This window comes from Diachasma alloeum, unplaced genomic scaffold (assembly GCF_001412515.2).
Source record: "Diachasma alloeum isolate Michigan unplaced genomic scaffold, Dall2.0 Dall_scaffold_00368, whole genome shotgun sequence".
In the NCBI taxonomy this organism is placed as follows: domain Eukaryota; kingdom Metazoa; phylum Arthropoda; class Insecta; order Hymenoptera; family Braconidae; genus Diachasma; species Diachasma alloeum.
In genome coordinates this window covers 901,772-923,167 of record NW_021680507.1, presented here as the reverse complement: position 1 = coordinate 923,167, position 21,396 = coordinate 901,772, and the positions used below count along the sequence as shown (strand labels likewise).

Sequence of the window (21,396 nt, the reverse complement as noted above, 5' to 3'; positions counted from 1 at the left end):
TGATGATGGGTATTTTTCACCTTTTGCAACGGGATTACATGACGAATCGAGAAACAAAAAAATGAAAAATCGTCTAAGAAATTTGAAAATGGTTTCGTTGTGTAGCCAGCGGTTCCCTTGATATTAAACAAACATTTTACAATTTAAAGGTCTTCATTAACATATATAACAATCAAGTACATCGAGTAACAGTATCACAATGAGCTTGGACTTAAAAATAGTTAGTACAGCTTCAGCCCGAAGGCTATTACATATATTTTGCATAAAGATTGCGAATTTTTATTTTGTGGCGCTTAAGGAGTATGGGAAAAAAACAGAATATATTGCGTAGGGAAAAATTTAAGGATCGAAAAAAAAACCTATTTGAAAAAAAACTATTTAGAAAAAAAACCCTATTTAGAAAAAGAACCCTATTTAGAAAAAAAAAACCCTATTCAGAAAAAATCGTATTTAGAAAAAAAAACCCTATTTAGAAAAAAACCCTATTCAGAAAAAAAACCTTATTTAGAAAAAAAACCCTATTTAGAAAAAAAAATCTATTTAGAAAAAAAACCCTATTTCATATTTAACAAAAAAACAATAATTTTTAAAAAAATTTTTCCAATTATCCAAAAAACTATTGGCGATAAAAGGACTTAAGACCAGTGTTCCGAGCCGAAAATATTCCCAACATGCCATCAAAAATATTATTTTTCAATTTTTTTCATTTATTGAAATTTAAAAAATTTCCTTAATAACAAAAAAATGCGAAAACGTGTTTCTAACCTTCGACATTTTTATCCTCAATTTCTCCAGGTATTAGCTTCCCGTAATAAACTCCGTGACTCTCCTCACAGAAAAACCGCAAGAACAAATCTATTATCTCCAAACGCGTAAGTATGAAAGCCCCGTAAATGCTTCCGCATTGAAGAACGTCCGCTCGTTTAATGACACGCGTTAAGTAATAGAGTAATGATTCATTTGGTTCGACGGAAAAAAAGGGTTCTTCCGTTTCTTGGGATGATTTTAAATTTTTCTAATGACGGTGGAGAGCACCCAATGGGTCGAAAGCCATCGCACTTGACCGGAGACAATTAAACGGTCAAATGATGACGTTTGTGGGTGCTAGGGGGCAAGGAGGAACGACAGAAATTGACTACAAAAATTCAATGTCCACTACTTTAGGAGTATCTCCGAAACTAGTGAATTTACAGAAAAATGTTATGAACACTTTTTGTAGGTGAGAAAATTTCCCACAAAAAGTGTTTTATGATTTTTTTTTCTGGAGTGACTCATTACCGAAATAATTGAGTAATTAAAAAATTCACATGTGTTTTCATGATAAAAATTGATAATTATGTAATTATCACTCAATTAATTTAGTTTTGGGAAATAATGTTGATAAATTCGAAGTGGCTGACAGGTGTGAGGGCCGCCATCTTGCTTGGACGCTTCTTCCTTCTGCCGCAAGGGGGTTTAAAGCTGGCGGCCGCCCCATCTCGCATTTTCAGACCTTTCTTGTCATTATTTATCGTCTTCATATCACCTTCAACTCGTTTTATCTAGTTTTTATAGAGGGAACAATTTTTTTAAGCCATCCTTCAAATTTTTTCATGCTCTTTTGGCTGAGAATTCATGACGCAAAGTTATGTCTGGATTTCAGTAGTTGTTTTATTACTCCCGAGGCCTCTCCAACCTGTCTTATACCTGCCTAAATCCTCTATGAATAATGGAGGACTTTGATTCTGATTATTTCTGGGGGAATGAGTCCTTCGAGGATGCTAGGACCTTGACCATTGATCAGACCTCCACCGGTGCATCGAGAGCCTCAGAGATCAGTGAGTTGTTCCCTGAGTTTGTCTCAAAGCTACAGGATGAAAGGGCGAGACGTGCGGCTGCCGAGGAGGAGGAAAAGAGGGAGAGACTACGAAAATTACTAGGGGTAATGTTGCTATTCACGTGAAGATTATCACTCTAGATGCGAGTCTAGACCAACTTCAGACCAATCTAGAACCGACTAGACAATGTAATATTTTTTTGTAAAGGTCGATCCCCATATTCTTGTACCCTTAATTTGACCCTCGTGACCCTTACTCTGACCTTCGTGACCCTTATTCTGACCCTCGAGACCCTTATTCTGACCTTCATGAACCGTATTATGACCCTTACGACCCTTATTCTGACCCTCATGACCTTTATTTTGACCCTCGTGCCCCCATATGACCCTCATGATTCTTATTCTGACCCTTGTACCCTTAATTTAACCCTCGTGACCCTTACTCGAACCTTCGTGACCCTTATTCTACCCCTCGAGACCCTTATTATGACCTTCATGAACCTTATCCTGACCCTTAAGACCCTTATTCTGACCCTCATGACCTTTATTTTGACCCTCGTGACCCCCATATATGACCCTCATGATTCTTATTCTGACCCTTGTACCCTTAATTTAACCCTCGTAACCCTTACTCTCACCTTCGTGACCCTTATTCTACCCCTCGAGACTCTTATTCTGACCCTTGAGACCCTTATTCTGACCCTCGTTATCCTCACTCTGACCCCTGTGACCTCTATTACGACCCTCGTGACCCTTATTTTGACCCTCATGATCCTTATTCAAAACCTTATGACCCTTATTTTGACTCTTGAGACCCTTATTCTGAGCCTCAAACCTTATTTTAACCCTCATTACCCTCATTCTGACCCCCTGACCTTTATTTTGATCCTCGTGACCCTTATTTTGACCCTCATGACCCTTATTTAAAACCTTATGACCCTTATTTTTACTCGTGAGACCCTTATTCTGATCCTCAAACCTTATTTTGACCCTCATTACCCTCATTCTGACCTCCTGACCTTTATTTTGACCCTCGTGACCTTTATTTTGACCCTCGTGATCCTTATTCAAAACCTTATGACCCTTATTTTGATTCTTGAGACTCTTATTCTGACCTTCAAACCTTATTTTTACACTCATTACCCTCATTCTGACCCCCTGACCTTTATTTTGACCCTCGTGGCCCTTATTCAAAACCTTATGACCCGTATTTTGACCCTTGTGATCTTTAATTTTGGATTCCTAATTTCGAAAACCAAATTTTTATCACCAGAAATCGATTTGGATTTTTATAATATAGAGAGACAGTTTCTGTTCGACATTTTCTACTAAAAAAAGGCGCAGTAAAGCTGCGGAATTCTTCGATAGAATCTGCCAAAAACTAATACAATTTTTAATAGAAATTCAGTAGAATTTTCTAGCGAATTCGCTAAGTCTTTTCAGGAAATTTTTTCTTTTGTGTTCTCATGAGCACTTGAATCTCTGTTACCTCCAGCTGGATAAAGCGAAGGCTCGTGATTCGGCGGAGACGATAGGAACCCCTGAGGACACATTATCCTCGTCCCCAAGAAGCAGCAGCGAGAGCAGTGGGAATCTCTGTCTCAGGGACATCGCAGTCAGTGATTCACAACTGAAACTCCTGAATATTTACAATATGTATCCTGTACCTGAGGACCCGGGGCTGGTGTCCGGGTTTTGGGTGCTATTCCCGAGGGAGGTATCTTACAAAGAGGATGGGATCCAGAAGTTCATGGATGTCAGCGGGAGAATGAAACTCAGGCCGATTAAAGTAGTAGAAACATAAGTTGAATTTTCAAGATTCAAATCTAAAATAAATTCTGAAGGACAGTTAATATGAATTGAAACAATCTGGTTGAGTTCGAGCCCAATCAAACATCTAGTTTTGTTCATAATAATTAAAGCAGAAGTGCAAAAATAACAGTCTCATGAGAAAATTAACTTTACGAGGTTCAGGAGAGGATTAAAGTTTAGAAAAAATCCCGAAAAATCAGAAAAAAATTATGAAAATTCTATGTTCAATGGGAAAATTATCTTCTGTGTCAAACTTTTGTAACAAATATTTTATGTTTCTGTGTGTCTGAAATGACGTGTCGAAACACATTAGCCAAACGAGAGACTATTGTTTAAAAAAATAGCAAATGATGGTTAATTTCCGGTTCAAACTGTTGAGAAGAGAATGTGATGGCTCAATTTCTTACACTCGTTAAAGTTAGGATTCATGGAAAAAATTATCAATGAATAATTATTTTTTCTTGCTTTTTGAATTTATCTCTCATTATTATACTCAAGGACGCAACTAGAGTTTATTCATACTACTTTAAGAAAGTCTGTGAGATGCTGAAGACCGATGAAATTGATCTGGGGTTTTATGGTATTGATCCGAGGATTGTTCGGGCGCTTTCGGACGCCATTACTAACAATACTTCAGTGCAAACGTTAAATCTACAAGTGAGTCGATAAAATAGCATAAATTGAAGAATGAATAGAATGAAAATTTTGAATTTTGAACGTTTTGTGAATTGTAATATGGGAATGGGGAGTTTAAAATGGTAAAATGTTAAAGCTGAGATAATTTCCGGTTTCAAACACTGGTCTTAAACCTCTTTATCTCCATCAGCTCCCAAGATATTTAACAAAAAAATTTCATTCATTTTTTTTCTCAAAAAGTTTTTCACAGCTATCTCGGAAATTATCAGAGATAAAAGGGTTTGTGACCAGTGTTTGGAGCCCAGAAATGTCCACATCTATCGAAAGAAACAATTTTCATAACAATTTTTCCAATTCAGCACGAAAAAATGGAGAAAATTGTAATTCTTAATAATTTTCTTTTTCTACGGAATTTTCCAGGAAATTTTTTCTATATTTTCTGTAATTAAGGCCCGGGTGTACTATCTTTCGGACGTTATCTCGAGGTTTTTTTTCACCTTTCGTCATCTGAAATTGTCAATTGAGTCCTGCATCATACAAAAGTTTTAAAAAATTATGAATGAATAATGAAAAAAAAGTAGAAGAAATCATTAATTTTTTCAAAGCGCATTTTTAATTTATATTCAGAATAAGTTGAATAACAAGAAATTAAAAAATGAATCTGATTTACGGTGACAAATGGCGGCCTGTCACCCAATATCGTGCAAGGGGGAGACTGATTTCGTAAATCTTTTCCCACACTGCACAGAGACATTTATTACGGAAAGGGCTCTTTGAAAAAAGTTGTAATATTTTGGAGAATTTTTTAATCACACTTTTATCAAATAAAAATGGCAGATGACTAGATACCACTGTTTTAAAAATTGAGAGACCTAGCTGTCACTTCCCATGAGGAATTAGTGTTTTGTTACCCACCATGGAAAATGAGAGCTAATTAATAATCTGCCACAGCGAATCAGATATTTGTAATTCCCACATTTTTCAACTCATTCTGAATCTCAATTAAAAACGCTCTTTGAAAAAGTTCAGAATTTTTTCTATTTTTTTCATCATTCTATCATAATTTTTGGGAATTTCTACATGATGTACCACTCAATTGTCAATTGTGGATTACGAAAGATAAAAAAATCCAGATAACATTCGAAAGATAGTACACCCGGGCCTTAAATGATGGATTTTTTAAATTTTATCTATTAACACCTTCACCTGAAGGCTTAATACATAAATGGATAAATTTTTATTCCAGGAAAATTGGCTGACTGTTGACGCCTGTTTCCACTTGAACGATCTATTGATAAATAACGGAGTATTGTCGTGGGTTAATTTATCGGGATGTCGAATGGGCCCCCGGGGTGCGAAGAGACTCATGAGCGGGATCGGAAGAGCCCCGGTTTTAGAGTACTTGAACGTCAGCAAATGTGAACTGGGGGATGAGGGGGGTGGGTACATCTGCGATGGGGTGTGTGACAGCATCAGTCTGAAAACCCTCGATTTGTCCGATAACAGTCTCGAGGGGGCCTGCGTCTGGCCGTTCTATTACATGCTGGCGCAGACCGAAACGTTAGAGGAAATTAATTTGTCCTGGAATTCCCTGAAGTCCGGGGACTTCTGGAAGACTTTTCTGCTGGGAATTCTGAAGAATTTCACGATGATGAGGGTTGATCTCTCCTGGAACTCTCTGGGGAAGGAGTATCTTCCGTTTCTGATGCAGTTGGTGGAGAAGTCGAAGAATATTACGGAGTTGAATCTCTCGAGTAAGACTCCTTATTTCGGGCTATATTGAGTTTTGACGATCGCATCTCGTAAATATTTTTTAATTAATTTATATCTGATGAAAGCTAAGAGGCCTCAAGGAAAATATTCAAAAATACGAGGTGACAGGTGTAGGTGCCGCCATCTTGCTCGGATGTTCTCTTGCATTTTTAAAATGGCGACACCTCCACCTCGTATTTTCAACCATTTTTTAGAATTATTCATCGTCTTCGGATCACCCTCAACTCACTTCATCCGATTTCTATGAAATGAACGATTTTTTTAAGCCACCTTTCATATTTTTCCATCGGTTTTTGGCTGAGAATTCATGCCGCAAATTTTTCCTCGCATTTCCGTAGTTTTTTTCTTCTACTGAGGCTTTCTAATATTCGATGACGAAGACGTCAAAAAACTATCAAAATCCCTCTCTAAAAACGGAATCCTCCAGAAATTATCTCTCAAGGACAATCCCATCATGTTTTTCAAAAATAGCTTGGAAAATTTGTTCATTTTCTAGGAAATGGATAAAATAAGTTTGAGGTGATCAGCACAGGATAAATAATTTTAATAAATATTCGAAAATGCGAGGTGGTAGTAGTGGGCACCGCCATCTTGCTTGGGTACCCCCTCCCCCGGCCCATGTAGCTTTAAAGATGGCGGCGCCTCCACCTCGCATTTTTAAACGTTTCAAAAAGTTATTCATCCTCCTCGAACGACCCTCAACTCAAGCCATTCAATTCCTCTAAAGTGAACAAATTTTTTAAGCCATCTTTCAGACTTTTCCATCCTCATTTGCCTGAGAATTCACGGCCCAAAGTTTTCCCCGCATTTCAGTACTTTTTTTCTCTTCATTTGGCTTTATAATCTTCAGACAATCGATTCGACGACGAAGACGTCAGAAAACTATCAAAATCCCTCTCTAAAAACGGAATCCTCCAGAAATTATCTCTCAAGGACAATTCCATCATGTTTTTCAAAAATAGCTTGGAAAATTTGTTCATTTTCTAGGAATTGGATAAAATAAGTTTAAGGTGATCAGCACAGGATAAATAATTTTAATAAATATTCGAAAATGCGAGGTGGTAGTAGTGGGCACCGCCATCTTGCTTGGGTACCCCCTCCCCCGGCCCATGTAGCTTTAAAGATGGCGGCGCCTCCACCTCGCATTTTTAAACGTTTCAAAAAGTTATTCATCCTCCTCGAACGACCCTCAACTCAAGCCATTCAATTCCTCTAAAGTGAACAAATTTTTTAAGCCATCTTTCAGACTTTTCCATCCTCATTTGCCTGAGAATTCACGGCCCAAAGTTTTCCCCGCATTTCAGTACTTTTTTTCTCTTCATTTGGCTTTATAATCTTCAGACAATCGATTCGACGACGAAGACGTCAAAAAACTGTCAACATCCCTCTCGAAAAGCGAAACCCTTCAGAAATTATTCCTCAAGAACAACCCCATTGGTCCAGAGGGTGCACTAGCTCTCATAAAATCCCTCACACCAGCAGCCGCCGCCTCCTCCCGCCTTCGTCATCTCGATCTGGACAATATCTGGGCGAATACAGAGGTGATCCCATTCCTGCAGGAGATTAGAACCACCCGATCCTCACTGACAGTCAAATTGGGCGGAATTTTGAGTAATTATCAGCTGGTGGGTCCAGACCCGAGGAGAATATTCCTGAAGAGAGCGAACTTCGAGGCGATGAAGCCCAAGAAGAAGAAGCAACGAAGGAATTTCGGTCATTTCGTGCTGTCTCTGGAGGACTCGACAATTTCGAAATTAGAATTTCGCCAGTTAATTAGGCGTTACAAATTGAAATTAACGGAGTCGTTAATTGCGGAGATCATGAGCGCCTTTCAAGTGGGGAAAGACGAGATTGATCAGGCGGGTTTGAAGGCGTTCTACCTCGGAGAATATCCGGAGACGACGCCTCCCCCTCCGAAACCAGAGAAAAAGAGGAAAGAGAAGAAGAGGAAGGGGGATAAGGATGGTAAGGCAGTGGAAGACAATGAGGTTGAGAAACAAAAGGCGAAGAAGAAGAAAGTCACGAGGTTGATTCTTTCATTCATTCAATTTTTCAATTGATTTTTTTCTGGTTTTTGTTAATTATGGTTTGAGAATTGTAGGACTAGAAATTAATTTTTTAATGGTTATTCTCAGGTTCGAATGATGGAAACTGAAGAAAAATGATGGTTTATCCCCCCAGAAATCATGGAAGTGCTCAAAGAAAAATACTGAAACAATTTTGAGAGTAGAAAAGCCGGAGTAGAATTGATTGAAAAATTTTTTATGCTAAAAATTATCAGAAGGATTATTTTATGCAAAAAATATCTGTCTCGATATTCGAATGCCTCTGAAACAAATGCCTCAGCTGTCATTTCAATTTTTTGATTAACATTTAAGGTTTAAATTACGTTTAAATTTCTGTTTAGATGCAAAAATGGGTGCAATTGCTTGAAATGTTGATTTAAAAAAGAAAAATATTATTTTTTCTTAAAATGGTGATTTAAAAAAAAATATGTTAATTTTATTTCACAAAAAAATTGGCGAAAGATCAATTTCATGCAAAAAAAAACATCAGGGTCACAGTAAAAATACCCCTAAATTCTAATTCTAGTCATTTCCATGTTTTTAAAAAATAATGTTTCACATTGAAACTTCTAAAATCCAATCAATAAATCCCCAATTAATTTTTCATCAGTTTGCACAATTAAAAATCGACTTGTTCTTCAATGAAGTCAAGTCAGAAATCCTCGCAGAACGCAAATAAATGAAGAGAGAATTTTTTAATCAAAATAGAATGATGGATTTTATGCAAAAAAGCATCAGGATCAGCCTTCGAATGCTCCAAAACTCCAATTGTCGTGATTTTAAGCAATTTTTTAATTCTTTAAATAATATTACAAACATTATTCTTACTTAGAATTTTAATTAATTAAAAAAATAATACAAAAAGACCTACATTCAATGGAATTTGCCACTCTTTCACTCCTAAAACATTAATAAATTATGTATTCGCATTGAAATCTCAGAGCGTCACTCAATAAATCACCAATTAATAAAATTCACCAAAAAAATTAATTGATGATTCATAAATCAGTAGCGAAGTGGTTAAACGGTTCGAGTCAATTTAGTCTTCAGTTGTTTTCCAGAAATATTTCCAAATTTAAGTGAGATAGCGAAATTTTCATAACAACCTTTTTTGTAGAGCGAATTGAATGCTACTAAAAAGGTTATGAGAACAATTTTGCTATCTCCCTTAGACTTCGAGATATTCATTGAAAACTGGTCAATAGCCAAAATCGACTTGAATCGTTTGACCATTTCGCTACTGAAATAAATCACCAATTAATTCATAATTCCTCATGAATTTAATCAATGAGCAATCGACTTGTCTTTTCAATCGAGATAAAAAATCCTCGCAGCGATGTCATCTAGGATCCAATCAATCCCCTCCACGAGGTTCTCAGCAGTGACAGCAGAGCATTTGAGGATCTGCCAGTGGTGTGTCTTGATGCCAGGGAGTTCCAGGACCTCGGCGATCTCCGCTGCTGACAGTGCACCAGGTAGATCCTGTTTATTGGCTAGAATCAGGAGACTGGCCCCCTGGAGCCTCTCCTCCTGCAGCAATTTGTATAATTCCGCCTTGCAGTCCTCGAGACGACGCTTGTCAGCACTGTCCACCACCCAGATCAGTCCATCGGTGCTCTCGAAGTAATTCCTCCAGTAGGATCGCAGAGATTTCTGACCCCCCACGTCCCAGATGTTGAGCTTGTAGCCACGGTGCTCCAGGGTCTTTATGTTGAAGCCGAGGGTCGGGGAAATCGTGTCTATTGGCTCGCCCACTATTCGTTTTAGGATTGTTGTCTTTCCTGCATTGTCCAATCCGCTGAAATGATTTTGTGGAGTTGATTTACTGAAGGATTTTACTCATATCTCAGAAAATTTCAAAGTTTCATAATTTCATAATTTCGTAATTTCATAATTTGAAGTTTTTCATGATTTCGTAGGTTTATTTCTCACAATTAATTGAAAATCTACTAATCCATTAATTCATTCATGCATTACATCTTCTTTAATTCGTTTTGTAATGATCATTTGGACAATTTATTTTATTGTACTTCAATTTCTTCTTTTTATTGTCTATTTTATTTTTTTTATATTTATTATTTATTAATCATTCATTTTAAGGCCCAGGTGTACTACCTTTCGAATGTTATCTGGATTTTTTTTATCTCTCGTAATTCAAAATTGTCAATTGAGTGGTACATCATGTAGAAATTCCCAAAAATTATGATAGAACGATAAAAAAAATAGAAAAAACTCGGAACTTTTTCAAAGAGCGTTTTTAATTGAGATTCAGAATGAGTTGAAAAAAGGGGAAATTACAAATATCTGATTCGCTGTGGCTAATTATCCATTAGCTGTCATTTTCCATGGTGAACAATAAAACACTAACTCCTCATGGGAAGTGACGGCTAGGTATCTCAATTTTCAAAACAGTGGGATGTAGTCATCTGCCATTTTTATGTGATAAAAGTGTGATTAAAAAATTCTCCAAAATATTACAACTTTTTTCAAAGAGCCTTTTCCGTAATAAATGTCTCTGTGCAGTGTGGGAAAAGATTTACGAAATCAGTCTTCCCCCTGCATGATATTGGGTAACAGGCCGCCATTTGTCACCGTAAATCAGATATATTTTTCAATTTCTTGTTATTCAACTTATTCTGAATATAAATTAAAAATGCTCTTTGAAAAAATTGAGAATTTTTTCTACTTTTTTTATTATTCATTCATAATTTTTGAAAACTTCTGCATGATGCCGGACTTAATTGACAATTTCAGATGACGAAAGATGAAAAAAAAACATCGAGATAACGTTCGAAATATAGTACACCCGTGCCTTAATAAATAATTGATAAATAATTTCATTATTTATTTATTATTATTTATTTTTATTTATTCTATTGCATATCCATCCAGTTTACTTCTGATCAATATTTATTATTACTAATCTTCTCCTTCATTTTCGTATTTTTGAAGAGATGAATAATTGAAAAAAGAAGAAGTTTGGAAATAAAAATGTTTATTTTCTTTACGTCGTGAATTCAACTTCATATAATTCATTTATCGAATAAATTTACTGCTCTGGCAATTCTATAACATCAAAAACGAATTGATATTTAGTTGAAACATTCAAAATATAAAAATTCTCATTTTCTTCTGCTTCTGCTCTACTTAATCATGCCATTTTGATATTTATTATATTTGTGATATTTATTTCTTATTATTACTTGTTAATCTACTCATCTATCAATTCATTCATGTGCCCCAGCTCTGTCAATTTATTTTGTAATTGTTATTTCCTTAATTTTACCTAAAAATTTGTTTATTCACTTCATTTTACTTTAATTCCTTCTCTTCATTTTATATTCATTCAATTCTTATCAACTTTTATTCTCATTATTCCCATCATTATTTACTATTATGCTCATTATTCAGTCTGATATTTTTCCTCTTTCAAGGAATGAATAATTGAAAAAAGAAGAAAATAGTTTGAAAATTAAAATTTTTATTCTCTTTAGCTCATGAATTAAACTTCTCATAATTTATTTATCGAACAAACCCACTGCTTTGACAACTCTATAACCTCAAAAGCGAATTAATATTTAGTTAAAATACTCACAGCATAAGAATTCTCATTTCCTTCTCCTTCTGCTTCAATTTCTTCAATACTGTCAACAGTCCCATGATCTATCCCGAATAAAAATGTGTTCAAACGACAAAAATTCACGATTAATTATTTTTTCTTTATATGGAATCCAGTTCTTTTCTTTCGCCTGTCAACATTTTGGAGTAGACCAACATAACCTGAGTATTTTAGGGGGAATCCTCAATGGAAACGACTGGAAAAACCCACGAAAATTTAAAATTGATGATCAAAATTGAAACTAAACTATTCACTTTTTATTCAAGAGCATTTCAACAACTTTGTTGATAACGTCTGGATGACAAAAGGAATCAGCAACATTTTTTATAGTATTTCGATCGAAATTACTGCAGTCTTGGGTTGAATCATTGTTACATTGTTTTTCTTCTGGAAATCGATCCCTTTGGTGACTCAGGAATATCCTGAACTCTTCGCCACTCAAGTATTTCCCTATTTTCACGAAATCTTCATATTCTCTGGAGAATTCTTCAGCAGTCCAGGGGGTTTTTCTCATTTTTTTGGGAATCATCTCTTCAGGGTCTTCATTTTTTACTTCTTCACAGTCTCTCACACATTTTTCAATCTGAAAGTCGTGAGGTAATTGATTGAAAATTTGTTTAAGAGTTCTTTTAGTGGAAATATGAGGTGAAAGGATTTATTTTGATAATTAATAAGTTTAGGAAAATATTTTCGCGAGACGTTTTTTGTAGAAAATTCAATTTTATACAAAAGGAAGAGAATTGAATTCTCTTGACAATTTCTCAATTTGGAAATTCAATTAAAAAATTGTTCCAGAGATAATTTCCTAGGGAAATGTGAGAGATATTCCAGTCGATGTATCTGACCTGAATAATTACAAATGATCTCGATAATGAGCAATTAAAGAAAAAATAGTCAAGAGAACTTTTTTGTAAACAATGCAATCTTATAAAAAAAATTTTTAAAAATTAAAAAAAAATTGAAAAAAATTGAAAAAACATAAATAAACATCAATAAAAAATAAATATAAATATTGAAGTCTCTTTTATCGAATTCTTTCTACGAATTCCCTCAAAGAAGTACTGAATCCTGAATTAATTAATTCACCATTTAATTTCTTCAGAAAATGAATTAATAACGTAATTTCCATAAACTTTTAAAAAAATATTTACCAATTTCCCGAGATCTCTTAGACTATAAGTCACTTGATCCTTCACAGCAGGAAGACCCTCTCCAATCCTCTCCATAATGAGCTTCACGAGAGCCTCTCTGAGCCTGGCCTGGCAGTCTGATGCCAATGGCAGCCACACATTGACACTAACGCTCAAATCTAAAGACTCAACAAAGTGCCACCAGCCCCTGGGAACTAGCAAAACGTCTCCAGCTTCCAAAACAACCCTCATGGGATTTTTATCGATTTTTCTGAGGGACTCTTCATCCGATATCGAGGGACAGAAGAAGTTCAATCTGCTGTAGATCGTGGACTCCTCGTAGGGAACTCGAGTTTCTTGGAGGACTTTCCCAGAGTCTGGAGGAAACAGGAGCCACAGCTTCCTGAAATGAACGCGATAATATTAAGGGGAGACTACTAAGAGTTTTAAAAGTCGTTTGTTATTGGAGTGAGACTTTCCATACGTTGAAGATCGATTATATAGATCTGAAAACGAATAATTAGTGCAAACAAATTTTTTTTTATTATTCGTTTGCCCGAAAACGCTTCAAATGCTAAAAACAGCCCAGGGCCTCCAATTTTTGAGCTACAAACGATTTTTTTTTTTCATAATTTTCGGAAAAATGTGTGGAACAACAGTTATGAGCCAGTTTTTTGGAATTTGACTCCTATACAGCTGATTTCGGTTTTTTTCATATGAAAAAATTCACTACTTTTGTAAAAAAATACAAAAAATGCAAATTTAGCCATGTAAAAGGCGAATTAAAAAAATTGCTCGTAATTCCACATATTTTTCCGAAAATTTTGAAAAAAGAAATCCTTCGTAGCTCAAAAATTGGAGGCCCTGGACTGTTTTTTGCATTTTAAGCGTTTTCGGGCAAACGAACAATTAAAAAAATTGTTTTTGCACTAATTATTCGTCTTCAGATCTATATAATCGATCTTCAACGTATGAAAAGTCTCACTCCAATAACCCACGACCTTTAAAACTCATAGTAGTCTCCCCTTAAATGAATGAATTATAATGTGAGTAATGAAATCGAATTTTTCACAATTGAATTAAACTAAATGAAATCATAATTATCATTATCTAATTACCTGATATCATTATAATTTCATCTTCATAAAATCAGTAAATGAATGAATGAATAGAAAAATAAACAAGTTAATAATAAAAAGAGCAGTGAATTCAATTTTTGCTCGAATGAATTTCCAAAATTAAGGCCCGGGTGTACTATCGTTCGAACGTTGTCTCGATGTTTTTTTCATCTTTCGTCATCTGAAATTGTCAATTAAGTCCTGCATCGTGCAGAAGTTTTGAAAAATTATGAATGAATAATAAAAAAAACGTAGAAAAAATTATTAATTTTTTCAAAGAGCATTTTTAATTTATATTCAGAATAAGCTGAATAACAAGAAATTGAAAAATATATCTGATTTACGGTGATAAATGGCGGCCTGTCACCCAATATCATGCAGGGGGAAGACTGATTTCGTAAATCTTTTTCCACACTGCACAGAGACATTTATTACGGAAAAGGCTCTTTGAAAAAAGTTGTAATATTTTGGAAAATTTTTTAATCACACTTTTATCACATCAAAATGGCAGATGACTACATCCCACTGTTTTGAAAATTGAGATACCTAGCTGTCACTTCCCATGAGGAATTAGTGTTTTGTTATCCACCACGGAAAATGACAGCTAATAGATAATTAGCCACAGCGAATCAGATATTTGTAATTTCCCCTTTTTTCAACTCATCCTGAATCTCAATTAAAAACGCTCTTTGAAAAAGTTCATAATTTTTTCAATTTTTTTATCATTCTATCATAATTTTTGGTAATTTCTACATGATGTACCACTCAATTGACAATTTCGGATTACGAAAGAGAAAAAAAATCCAGATAACCTTCGAAATATAGTTCACCCGGGCCTTGAAAAGAAAAAAATTTGACATGAAATATTCATCAGATGAAAATTACGAGACGATAAGAATGATGATTACCTCCCATGTATCTGTTTAACTAAATTACAGCCGTAAGAATCCTGATGGCAGTTGGTATGAGCCCCCTTGCTCCCGACCCAGAGGGTCGAGTCCTCTCCAGTCTTGTCGACCCCAAATGGTCTCCAATCGACAGCTGACAAGATCTCTGGTTTCTCCCTGAACCACTCGTGCATGTACTTGTAATCGAAGTAGTACCAGTCTTCAGAATTCTCGGATTTCTGGAGGAACTCATCGATCGTCATGGTTTCCAGGGGGCATTTGAGGTCCCACTGGGGTTCCTGAGGCACCCCGATGATGGATAAACAGTGAAAATCATTCGTAATAAACCGAGGAATTAATTGAAATTAATCAAGTATTGGTAAAAATACATTAATTAGTTGAATTGATTGATTACATCGGTTCTAGAATTTTTTCCAGTCCTGAAGCTCAACGGCATGTCTCCCAAGGCACTTCTCAATTTTCCCAGGCCCAGGAAATCCCATCTGTCTCCTTCTGAATCATTATTTATAATATTTTTGAATACAATGGGCTCTTGCAACTCAAAAATTACTTGTTTCAATAATTCAGGAGTCGGTTTTCTCCTCTCCATTGTCGAAAAATCTCAATTCAATAATTAAGAACTGGAATGAAAATAATTATTGATAATTAATGATTGATTTTTATCCACTGAGCAATTAAGTTAAAAAAAAGTTAAGTTTTAAAAAAGTCTAGTGTCCATTTTACCCCATCCTCCCGTAATAATCCCAACTAAACGTAAACAAACAATTTTGGAGTGACTCGAGACGAAAACAACCGGCAAAAATTCGGAGCAGAAATGTCACCCATGTGAACCCACCCGTATGCTGACGTGTAAGCAGTAAACCACGTGGACACAGACACTCGACACGTCGCACCACTACCACAAACCGTTCGGTACGCGTCGGTAAACACGTAGCTTCCATTTACTCCGAATTTCAGCTCCTGATCAAGGGAGAATCCACGTAGACCCGTCCGTCAGTCGGTTCGTCAAATAGTCAAGTGTCAAGTTGCTCCAGAAGGCAGTGGTTTTCTCCTCGTCGTTGATTAAATTGTTATTAATAAGTTAAAATGGTGAGTTGAGGGTTCAATTGTGCGGGGGAGAGTTGAGGTTAAATGGTTTCCAGATGATCGCGAGGGAAATTGTGGGGATTTTTTTGGAGTTGAAGGGTTTTTTTGGAATTTTGGTGTGAGAACAGGGTTGAATAGTTTTCAATGATTAATATCTTGAGATTGGCAGAGTGGAATTCAAAGATTTTTTCCTCGTTTTGAAGGTATTTTGTCAGACTTCAAAATGAACCTTGACTTATTCAAATCAGATCATTCTGTCAGGAGATAGTGGTGATTCAAGAAGGAGATTTTTTTGGGTTTTTGCTTTGGGGAGAGGGGTAAAATGAGTAGTTTTTAAGAATCAATCATTTGAGATTGGCAGAGTGAAATCCACAGAGTTTTCTTGCGTTTTGAAGGTATTTTGTCAGACTTCAAAATGAACCTTGACTCATTCAAATCAGATCATTCTGTCAGGAGATAGTGATGATTCAAGAAGGAGATTTTTTTGGGTTTTTGCTTTGGGGAGAGTGGGCCAAAATTAGTAGTTTTTAAGAATCAATAATTTGAGATTGGCAGAGTGAAATCCACAGAGTTTTCTTGCGTTTTGATGGTATTTTGTCAGGCTTCAAAATAAGCCCTATTTCGTTCAAATCAGATCATTCTGTCAGGAGATATTGATGATTCAAGACGGAGAATTTTTTTGTGGTTTTTGTCTCCAGGGAGAAGAGAGTGAAATCAGTAGTTTTTAATCATCAATAGTTAACAATCGGCAGAGTGAAATCCAAAGAGTGTTCTCTCATTTTGAAGCCTGATAGAATACCTTTAAAATAATCCCTGATTCAGTCAAATCAGATGATTCACTCAGGAAATATTTACGATTTGAGATGAACTTTTTTTTGGTTTTTGTCTCTGGGGAGAATAGGGTCAAATGAAGTTTTTAATCATCAATAGCTAGTGGTCGGCAGAGTAAAATGCAAGAATTTCAATTTCATCTTAGAGATGTTTCTTTAAACTTTAAAGTGAGGCCTGATTTATGTGAATCGCTTCATTTAGTCAGGAGATAATCATGATTTTAACGGGCTAAATGAAAAACGTTTTTTAGGGGAATTTGGGATTGTTGACCACAATTTCCTAGTTATAATTATGTAATTATTTCCAGAGTCTGTTGTCTAGAGGAACATGTTAGGATATCCTCTTTACAGAAGTGAAACTTCCTCAGAAAAGAAAAACTCTTAGTTTTAATTAAGGATCAATAATAAGTGAGGATTAGTCAGGAATTCGTATGAATATCTATAATTTTTTTTACTTTGAGAGGTTGTAATCGTCCAATTATCTCGAGAAGAAGTAATTTTAGAGGGAAATGTCAGAAAACATTTTTTAAGAGGACAAAATTTCCTACAAAAAAGTTCTAATGAGATTTTATCGTAGAGTCAATGGTTTTGATGATATTTGAGGATTAATAAAAAATTGTTCTCCGAAAGAATTTGCTCCTTGCAGTTATGGAATTGGTTTCAGGTTTAATTGGAACAATTTTGGAGTTTCAAATAACTTTTACTTTTTCCTTCAACAGCCGGCAGCTCCAAGCGCGACGTCAGTAGGCTCGGGGGGAAAATCTCCGAGTCGTGCTGTTGCTGCACCCCGGACCAGTGGCTCTGGAACTGTCAGACAGAGAAAAACAACAGTTGCAACATCCGCTAGGAATAGGAACACTGGAACCAGCTCTGGGGGCATGTGGAGATTCTACACTGATGACTCACCTGGAATTAAAGTGTAAGAATATTTTTTTCTGAAATTTTTCTTGTTCATTCACACAAAAATCTGATTTGGACAAGAAAAATAATTTGTTTATGAATTAAAAGTGCAATAATTCCCATAATGTTTTTTAAGGTTGAAGTGTAAATATTTTTCTACATTTCTAACATTTTTTCTGATCATTTTTAAAAGAATCTTTAAATTTTTACGATCGAAATTGAAGAATTGCAAAGAAGAGGAGTTGATGCACTAAATTTTATTACAAAATTGAAATTTAACATGCTTTTATAATGTTTATGCACTTCTAATATTTTTTTGATGGAAATAGGATCATTGGCATCAACTAAAATTTATACAATTATTTTAAAATCAAATTTCAATATTTTTATAACAAACTTCGGTTTTTATTCATGGAAAAAATGAATAATCACCCTTTTTTAATTAATTAAATTAATGAATTATGAATTAAAAAATGCCATATTCACATAATTTTTCTAGAATTGAAGTGTCAAATCTTTCTAGTAGATTTCTAAGACTTTTTCTCATGATTTTCAAGAGAAGATTCAAGTTTTTACGATTGAAAAGGAAAAATTGCAGCGAAAACAAGGACTTAGTGCCCTTCATTACCAAAAAATTGAAGTTTAACATCTTTTTGATCATTTTTATTCACTTCGAACAGTTTTTAATAGAAATAGTATCATTATCTCGTCAACCAGAATTTATAAAATTATTTTAAAATCCAAATTTCAACGTTTTTATAATAACAATCACCCACTTTCAATAAAAGAATCAATCAACTGCTTCATTTAAACTGCAGATTCCAGGGAAATGTCGATGTTCAAGAGATTTCTTTTTATCAATTCAACTCTTTCAGAAAAATAATTTTTTAATGAATTAAAAAATGCAATAATTCACATAACTTTACTAGAATTGAAGTTTAACATTTTTTTTTTTATAATTTTTATTCACTTCTAATAGTTTTCCATAAAAACAGCATCAGTATCTCGTGAACCAGAATTTATACGATTATTTAAAAAACCCAAATTCCAACATTCTTTGAGTGAAATTCAGTTTCTAATCATGAAAATACTAAATAAACATTTAATTTTATTGAAAAAAATCAAACAATTCACTTAGACTCCAAATTCCATGAAAATATCGACGTTCAACGGTTTTTTTTATCAATTTAATTTTTAAACAAAAATAATTTGTTGAATTAAAAATACAATAATTCCCATAATTCTTCTAGAACAGCAGTTAATATTTTTTCATAGAAATAATATCATCATCTCATCACGCAGGATTTATAAAATGATGTAAAACCCAATTTCCACATTTCACCCGCAAAATTTGGTTTTTATTCATGAGAAAAATGAATAGTCACCCATTTTTAACGAAAAAACTCAATTAACTGCTTCATTTGAAGTCCAGACTTCACCGTAAAAAACATCTCCAAGGAAATCTTTCAAATTAACTTATCCATCAATTAATTAATTAATTAATTAAAGGAACTAATCGATTAATTAATTTTGTCTATTTGCAGTGGACCAGTTCCAGTTCTCGTAATGTCCCTCCTCTTCATCGCATCTGTATTCATGCTCCACATCTGGGGAAAATACACGAGATCCTAAACAACCAAAGCTCCAACAAATAAACAAACACTGAAGACTGTGTGACGTTTAATCTCCAGCATTCTGCACCGAGTGCAGTAAATCATCAAGAGAAATCCACGATTCCTCAATTATCGGAGTAAATCCCTGCATTTATTTCCATCAATCAGCCATCAGTGAAGATCGTGGTGTTCCATTGCAGATCTACAGATTTATTTAAATTGAATTAAGTTAATTAACTATTCACTCTCAAACGTAAAACTCAATCAACATTTTGATATGTCATTTGAACTGTATAATTTGATAATAAATCAATGATTCTGTTATTTTTGGTGAGAAAGTCTTTATTGATCAATGACACTCATACACGTATCTCTGTAATCATCAAGAATATAATCAAGTAATTAATATTACTTAATAGTAAGCTCAAACGGTCGATAGCAATTCATTAATTATGATTTTATCCAGTAGCCGAGTGGTGAAAGAGAAAATTACTTTCAGATTATTGAGGATAGCTTGGGGGTTCAGAGAACATTCCTTGACATTCTCTCGTAGAATTGAGAATTATGAATTCATCCAGTGATTAATTAATACTTCGGAGACTTTATTGTTGATTATTCCGGTGATGAGAGAATTCGGGAGAAATTATGAAGACGAATTTTTACAGTTTATGACGTTGTGCGAAGCATATTTTCTTTAATGATCAGGGAATTGATTAAGATTCAGAGAAATTGATTGAATTAATGTTTTAGTAGTTGTTAATTAACTCAGAAATTAGAGGATTTTTGTAGTTTATGAAATTCCACTACTAAAATGTCTTTCGACGTTTGCGTTTTGAATTTATTATTAATGAGGTAATGACAAAATTAATGAGAATTTAGATGTACTGATTGGATGAATCATTCAGAAATTGTTAATTGTCTTGGCAATGAGGGGAGAAAATTTAATGGCTTAGGGAATTCTCTACATGAAATAACTCTTGATATTTTCTAAAAAGAAATCAGGAATTGCAGAGAAAATCACAAAGTCAATGAAAATTCAGAGAAATTGATTGAATTAATGTTTTGGTAATTGTTAATCAACTCAGAAATGAGAGAATTTAGGAAGGATTTAGGATTATCAGAAGGCATTTTAGTAGTTTATGAAATTCTACTACTAAAATATCTTTCGACGTTTGCGTTTTGAATTTATTATTAATGAGGTAATGACAAAATTAATGAGAATTCAGAGGTACTGATTGGATGAATCATTCAGAAATTGTTAATTGTCTTGACAATGAGGGGAGAAAATTTAATGGCTTAGGGAATTCTCTACATGGAATATCTCTTGATATTTTCTAAAAAAAAAATCAGGAATTGCAGAGAAAATCACGAAATCAATGAAAATTCAGACAAGTTGATTGAATTAATGTTTTGGTAATTGTTAATCAACTCAGAAATGAGAGAATTCAGGAAGGATTTAGGATTATCAGAAGGCATTTTTGTAGTTTATGAAATCCCACTACTAAAATGTCTTTCGACGTTTGCGTTTTGAATTTATTATTAATGAGGTAATGACAAAATTAATGAGAATTCAGAAGTACTGATCAGATAAATCATTCTGAAATTGTTAATTAACTTAACAATGAGGGGAGGAAAAATTTTTGTAGCTTAAAAAATTCTCTGCATTAAATCTCTCTTGAGAGTTTCTAAAAAAAAATCAGTAATTGAAGTGAAAACCACGAATTCAAGAAAAATTCAGAGAAATTGATTAAATTCATGTTTCATTAATTGGTAATTAGCTCCGAGATTAGAGGATCTAGAAATGATTATCAGAAGGCATTTTTGTAGTTTATGAAATTTACTACTAAAATGTCTTTTGAGATTTTCTCTTCAAATTGATTATCAATGAGATAATGACGGCATTAATGAGAATCCGGAGATACTGCTTAGATGAATCATTCAGAAATTGTTAATTATCTTAACAATGAGGGGAGGAGAAAATTTCATAGCTTAGGAAATTCTCTACACAATATATCTCTTGATATTTTGTCAAAAAAATTGATGATTATAGAAATAATCAGGAAATGACTGGAAATTGAGAGAAATTGAT

At 34.3% G+C, this 21,396-nt stretch overlaps 4 protein-coding genes across 4 annotated transcripts; 2 read left to right on the top strand and 2 right to left on the bottom strand.

Moving 5' to 3' along the window:
- The first annotated feature begins 1,708 nt into the window (after positions 1-1,708).
- On the top strand, positions 1,709-8,182 carry LOC107041542 (RAN GTPase-activating protein 1-like). The gene is made up of 6 exons (XM_015262137.1): positions 1,709-1,921; positions 3,312-3,605; positions 4,160-4,285; positions 5,511-6,018; positions 7,379-8,063; positions 8,173-8,182. The coding sequence occupies exons 1-6, from the start codon at positions 1,709-1,711 to the stop codon at positions 8,180-8,182; spliced, it is 1,836 nt and encodes a 611-aa protein (XP_015117623.1).
- Positions 8,183-9,279: 1,097 nt separating this feature from the next.
- LOC107041578 (ADP-ribosylation factor-like protein 2) lies at positions 9,280-11,911 on the bottom strand. Its single transcript, XM_015262181.2, has 2 exons — positions 11,699-11,911; positions 9,280-9,901 (listed from the first exon to the last, which is right to left on the bottom strand). The coding sequence occupies exons 1-2, from the start codon at positions 11,761-11,763 to the stop codon at positions 9,412-9,414; spliced, it is 555 nt and encodes a 184-aa protein (XP_015117667.1). The 5' UTR covers positions 11,764-11,911; the 3' UTR covers positions 9,280-9,411.
- A 43-nt stretch (positions 11,912-11,954) lies between these two features.
- Positions 11,955-16,148, bottom strand: LOC107041576 (HSPB1-associated protein 1). Its single transcript, XM_015262178.2, has 5 exons — positions 15,602-16,148; positions 15,273-15,498; positions 14,879-15,156; positions 12,874-13,255; positions 11,955-12,305 (listed from the first exon to the last, which is right to left on the bottom strand). Exons 2-5 carry the CDS (start codon positions 15,465-15,467, stop codon positions 11,973-11,975), a joined length of 1,188 nt encoding a protein of 395 aa, XP_015117664.1. The 5' UTR covers positions 15,468-15,498; positions 15,602-16,148; the 3' UTR covers positions 11,955-11,972.
- On the top strand, positions 15,766-19,631 carry LOC107041580 (protein transport protein Sec61 subunit beta). Its single transcript, XM_015262183.2, has 3 exons — positions 15,766-15,967; positions 17,514-17,713; positions 19,239-19,631. Exons 1-3 carry the CDS (start codon positions 15,965-15,967, stop codon positions 19,324-19,326), a joined length of 291 nt encoding a protein of 96 aa, XP_015117669.1. The 5' UTR covers positions 15,766-15,964; the 3' UTR covers positions 19,327-19,631.
- Positions 19,632-21,396: the final 1,765 nt, after the last annotated feature.